This window comes from Oncorhynchus mykiss, chromosome 9, assembly GCF_013265735.2.
Source record: "Oncorhynchus mykiss isolate Arlee chromosome 9, USDA_OmykA_1.1, whole genome shotgun sequence".
Lineage (NCBI taxonomy): Eukaryota > Metazoa > Chordata > Actinopteri > Salmoniformes > Salmonidae > Oncorhynchus > Oncorhynchus mykiss.
In genome coordinates, this window is record NC_048573.1 from 76,850,195 (window position 1) to 76,856,679 (window position 6,485).

The 6,485-nt window shown below is 40.8% G+C and overlaps 1 protein-coding gene across 4 annotated transcripts in view; it reads left to right on the forward strand.

Annotated features, from left to right (window-relative positions):
• si:ch211-169p10.1 (coiled-coil domain-containing protein 120) overlaps positions 1-4,216 on the forward strand; it is a 120,960-nt gene extending 116,744 nt beyond the window's left edge. For 2 of the 4 annotated variants that reach the window (XM_036989099.1, XM_036989098.1), the window contains exon 11: positions 3,241-4,216. In XM_036989099.1, the coding sequence (XP_036844994.1) occupies positions 3,241-3,343 (103 nt within the window). In that variant the 3' untranslated portion in view covers positions 3,344-4,216. The remainder of the gene's footprint in view (positions 1-3,240) is intronic. The other 2 variants (XR_005053400.1, XR_005053399.1) reach the window with 2 other exon arrangements.
• The last annotated feature ends 2,269 nt before the right edge of the window (positions 4,217-6,485 follow it).

The window sequence follows — 6,485 nt, forward strand, 5'->3', positions numbered from 1 at the left end:
TGCTTATAGAGAAGGGCAGTCGACACAAATGACTGATGATTGGTTGAAAGAAATTGATAATAATAAGATTGTGAGCTGTTTTGTTACATTTCAGTGCAGCTTTTGATATTCTTGATCATAACGTATTGCTGAAAAAAACATTTAATTTATTTTGTATTTCCATCCTCTGCCTTAGATAACTATCTAATAGGGTTTTCTTTAATGGAAGCCTCTCTAATGCAAATTTGGTTGAGTGTGGTATACCGCAGGGCAGCCAGTTAGGGCCATTATTGTTTTCTGTTTTTACTAATGACCCTCCACTGACCTTGAATAAAGCCTGTGCGTCTTTGTACGCCGATGACTCAACCGTATATATACGTCAGCTACGACAGTAAAATGTAAAACCTGTACTACTGCCCGGTTGTGTGGTCATGTGCGACAAAGAAGGACATAGGAAAATTGCAGTCCAGAACAGAGCAGCACATATTACACGTAGGTGTACATGGATGGCGAGTGTCAGCATGTTAAGCTCTCCCGGCTCAAAGTTGAGGAGAGATTGACTGCATCACTGTTGGTCTTTGTGCGAGGTGTTGATGGTACCAAACGGTCTGTTCAAGCAGTTGGCAACACAGTTCAGACACTCATCTGTACAACACAACACATTCAACCAGCGGTCTCTTCACAGTCCCCAGGTCCAGAACAGAGGCTTGGGGAAACACAGTATTAAATAGAGCCATGACTAAATGGAACTCTCTGTCACCAAAGATAGTTTAGTTTATTTTTGTTTTTTTACCTGATAAAAAAGCACCTTTATGGCACAACGGGGACTGTGAAGAGACAGACATTTTTTATAAATTATGTAGTGTTATGTATTGTATTATGTAGTGTTATGTAGTGTATTATGTAGTGTATTATGTAGTGTATTACGTAGGTAGGGTATTATGTAGTGTTATGTATTGTATTATGTAGTGTATTACGTAGGTAGGGTATTATGTAGTGTATTACGTAGGGTATTATGTAGTGTTATGTATTGTATTATGTAGTGTATCACGTAGGGTATTATGTAGTGTATTACGTAGGTAGGGTATTATGTAGTGTATTACGTAGGGTATTATGTAGTGTTATGTATTGTATTATGTAGTGTATCACGTAGGGTATAATGTAGTGTATTACGTAGTGTTATGTAGTGTATTACGTAGTGTTATGTATTGTATTACGTAGTGTATTACGTAGTGTTATGTAGTGTATTACGTAGTGTTATGTATTGTATTACGTAGTGTATTACGTAGTGTTATGTAGTGTATCACGTAGGGTATTATGTAGTATATTACGTAGTGTTATGTATTGTATTATGTAGTGTATTACGTAGTGTATTACGTAGTGTATTACGTAGTGTATCATGTAGGGTATTATGTAGTGTATTACGTAGTGTTATGTAGTATATTACGTAGTGTATTACGTAGTGTTATGTATTGTATTATGTAGTGTATTACGTAGTGTTATGTAGTATATTACGTAGTGTATTACGTAGTGTTATGTAGTATATTACGTAGTGTATTACGTAGTGTTATGTATTGTATTATGTAGTGTTATGTATTGTATTATGTAGTGTTATGTATTGTATTACGTAGTGTTATGTATTGTATTACGTAGTGTTATGTATTGTATTACGTAGTGTTATGTATTGTATTACGTAGTGTTATGTATTGTATTACGTAGTGTTATGTATTGTATTACGTAGTGTTATGTATTGTATTACGTAGTGTTATGTATTGTATTATGTAGTGTATTATGTAGTGTTATGTAGTATATTACGTAGTGTTATGTAGTATATTACGTAGTGTATTACGTAGTGTTATGTAGTGTATTACGTATGGTATTATGTAGTATATTATGTAGTGTTATGTATGTATACCATATAGGGTATATGGTATGCTGACCCTGTATATAGTATGCTGACCCTGTATATGGTATGCTGACCCTGTAGACAGTATGCTGACCCTGTATTCAGTATGCTGACCCTGTATACAGTATGCTGACCCTGTAAATAGTATATAGTATGCTGACCCAGTATACAGTATGCTGACCCTGTATTCAGTATGCTGACCCTGTAAATAGTATATAGTATGCTGACCCAGTATACAGTATGCTGACCCTGTAAAGAGTATACAGTATGCTGACCCGGTATATAGTATGACCCTGTGCATATCGTATGCTGACCCTGTATACAGTATGCTGACCCTGTAGACAGTATGCTGACCCTGTAGACAGTATGCTAACCCTGTGTATATAGTATGCTGACCCTGTATATAGTATCCTGACCCTGTGTATATAGTATGCTGACCCTGTATATAGTATCCTGACCCTGTATACAGTATGCTGACCCTGTATATAGTATATTGTATAGTATATTGTATGCTGACCCTGTAGACAGTATGCTGACCCTGTGTATATAGTATGCTGACCCTGTATATAGTATCCTGACCCTGTATACAGTATGCTGACCCTGTGTATATAGTATCCTGACCCTGTATATAGTATCCTGACCTTGTGTATATAGTATCCTGACCCTGTATATAGTATCCTGACCCTGTATACAGTATGCTGACCCTGTATACAGTATGCTGACCCTGTATATAGTATGCTGACCCTGTATATAGTATGCTGACCCTGTATATAGTATGCTGACCCTGTATATAGTATCCTGACCCTGTATATAGTATCCTGACCCTGTATACAGTATGCTGACCCTGTATACAGTATGCTGACCCTGTATATAGTATGCTGACCCTGTATATAGTATCCTGACCCTGTATTCAGTATGCTGACCCTGAATACAGTATGCTGACCCTGTATACTGTATGCTGACCCTGTATATAGTATGCTGACCCTGTATATAGTATCCTGACCCTGTATTCAGTATGCTGACCCTGAATACAGTATGCTGACCCTGTATACAGTATGCTGACCCTGTATACAGTATGCTGACCCTGTATACAGTATGCTGACCCTGTAGACAGTATGCTGACCCTGTAGACAGTATGCTGACCCTGTATACAGTATGCTGACCCTGTATATAGTAATCTTACTTTCTTGTGTTCTTCTTATTTTTATTTATTGTTTGTTGTTGTTCAACATTGTTGTTTTTAGTGCTACATTGATATTGATTAGTCCATTGTTGAGGTTTAGAGCTGAAAGACATTCCACTGTACTTTTTCACGTGACATTGAAACTTGGAACTCTCTCCCTTCTCTTTCTCAGGTCTCTGTATCAGGAGTCCTTCCCATCCCAGATGCAGGAGCTGACCCTGAAAGAACCCAGCACTGACAGAGGTGACCTGCCTACCCCGGGTACACTGGTCTAACAACAACAACAGGTGACCTGCCTACCCCGGGTACACTGGTCTAACAACAACAACAACAACAACAACAGAGGTGACCTGCCTACCCCGGGTACACTGGTCTAACAACAACAACAGGTGACCTGCCTACCCCGGGTACACTGGTCTAACAACAACAACAGGTGACCTGCCTACCCCGGGTACACTGGTCTAACAACAACAACAACAACAACAACAACAGAGGTGACCTGCCTACCCCGGGTACACTGGTCGAACAACAACAACAACAGAGGTGACCTGCCTACCCCGGGTACACTGGTCGAACAACAACAACAACAGAGGTGACCTGCCTACCCCGGGTACACTGGTCGAACAACAACAACAACAGAGGTGACCTGCCTACCCCGGGTACACTGGTCTAACAACAACAACAACAACAACAGAGGTGACCTGCCTACCCCGGGTACACTGGTCTAACAACAACAACAGGTGACCTGCCTACCCCGGGTACACTGGTCTAACAACAACAACAACAACAACAACAACAACAACAGAGGTGACCTGCCTACCCCGGGTACACTGGTCGAACAACAACAACAACAGAGGTGACCTGCCTACCCCGGGTACACTGGTCGAACAACAACAACAACAGAGGTGACCTGCCTACCCCGGGTACACTGGTCGAACAACAACAACAACAGAGGTGACCTGCCTACCCCGGGTACACTGGTCTAACAACAACAACAACAGAGGTGACCTGCCTACCCCGGGTACACTGGTCGAACAACAACAACAACAGAGGTGACCTGCCTACCCCGGGTACACTGGTCTAACAACAACAACAACAACAACAGAGGTGACCTGCCTACCCCGGGTACACTGGTCTAACAACAACAACAACAACAGAGGTGACCTGCCTACCCCGGGTACACTGGTCTAACAACAACAACAACAACAACAACAACAACAACAACAACAACAGACAGACATGTTACTGACTGAATGATACACAGTCCTATTGTAGAGCAACTTCATGGACCTGCATACAAAAAGGAAAATAGGAAGGACATTTATTTACACTATATTTGTATTGTTTTTCCTGCACATTTTTTGGGGGGAGAGAGAATGATAGAAGAATGTGACATTCTTCTAGAACTCAAAAGAGAAGTTGTTGTCCCTCCCCCCCCCCTCCCCCCCTAAGGGAGCTTTTCTTCTCAGTTCATCATCAAAGTCGGATCATGCATTGCCTCTGAAGATCAATGACAAGGTGCTTGAAAGAGTCTAGCACTTCAAACAGTCTCTGGTAGAACTATAGGCCAGCGGAACATTGCTGTAGTTTATACAACCGATCCAGGTGAAGGACGTTGAACAAGGTCATGGACAGTGTTACAGGTTCCTCAACTGTTACAGAAATACTGAATTTCTCTAAGTGAACCATCTTCATCATCATCTTCATCGTCATCCACATAGAATTCCAGGTCTTTAGTAGGGACGGCAAATAGATAAGTACACACACAACTAACCAAACAGAAAGCACACCCATACGTTGTCACACAGACCCTACAGTACAACGAATCAGGTTGGTTAGGGAATGGGAAAGAGATGTCTGTGTTAACTCCGATACACTGATCCGTCTCAGTCTACAGAAGGATCTGCAGTCTATAATCACATTTCTATGACAGACAGACAAATCGAAGGGGGGGGGGGGGGGGGGGGGGGCTTTTATGTTAGCGATGAGGTTCAGTCAGTTGTTTTGTCCACCAGAAGCAATAAGATAATACCAGCTCCCTCTAGCACACTGCTCTCTCAGTAACACACAATAACCTGGACTCAGGGGTAGACGTAACATAGTAAAGGTAAATCCAGGACACTCCAATTAGTATGACATGTTAAGTTTCAGATGATATGTATACATTTTTGATGTACGTCATTCATTTCGTATGATATGTTACGAATTGCAATTCGTACAGTAAATTACGAATTTGCAAAGCAAATTCCAATTTGTTATGGGTAACATTAGCTAGGTGGCTAACGTTATCTAGGCTAGGGGTTATCAGTTAAAGGGTTAAGGTTAGGTAAAGGGTTAGCTAACATGCTAAGTAGTTGCTAAAATGCTAAAACTTTCGGTTTGCTAGACGTTCGTGTTATATGCCCACCCAGCCACCCCGACCAACAACCCTAAATTCGATTTTGCCTTAAAACCTCTACAGGATCGTGTCCCCCAAGCGGGATGGTTGAGCTAACATAGGCTAATGCGATTAGTATGAGGTTGTATGTAACAAGAAAATTTCCCAGGACATAGACATAATTGATGTGGGCAGAAAGCTTAAATTTGTGTTAATCTAACTGCACTGTCCAATTTACAGTAGCTATTACAGTGAATTAATACCATGCTATTGTTTGAGGAGAGTGCACAGTTTTGAACATGAAAATGTATTAGTAAACCAATTAGGCACATTTGGGCAGTCTTGAGACAACATTTTGAACAGAAATGCAATGGTTCATTGAATCAGTCTAGAACTTTGCACGTACACTGCTGCCATCTAGTGGCCAACATCTAAAGTATGCCTGACCTGGAATAATACATTATGGCCTTTCTCTTGCATTTCAAAGATGATGGAACAAAACAAACGCATGGTTTATTTCTTTCTATTATCTTTTACCAGATCTAATGTGTTTTATTCTCCTACATTAATTTGTCACATGTCCACAAACTTCAAAATGTTTCCTTTCAAATGGTATCAATAATATGCATATCCTTGCTTCGGGGCCTGAGCTACAGGCAGTTACATTTGGGTATATCATTAGCCCGGAAATTGAAAAAAAAGGGTCTGATCCTGCTATTTTCTATCTCATGTAACCATACCAAACATTACATATCATACTAATTTGAGTGTCTCAGATTTACATTTACTATATTACGTCTAGTCTATGAGACCAGGCTGGACACAATACCAGCTATCACCCACCGGTCCTTGTAGGATGCTTCACATAATCAGGACGAACAACAGTCATGTTATATCCCTTTGGCTCCATTTCAAACACGAAGGGGTGTGTCGTTCCAGACTGCTGCTTGCACTAGTGTGCCAATAGGTGGCACCAAAGGGTGCTTATATTCTTTCCACAACCCACCGAGCCCAGCCCACAGATAATGACAATGTCATAG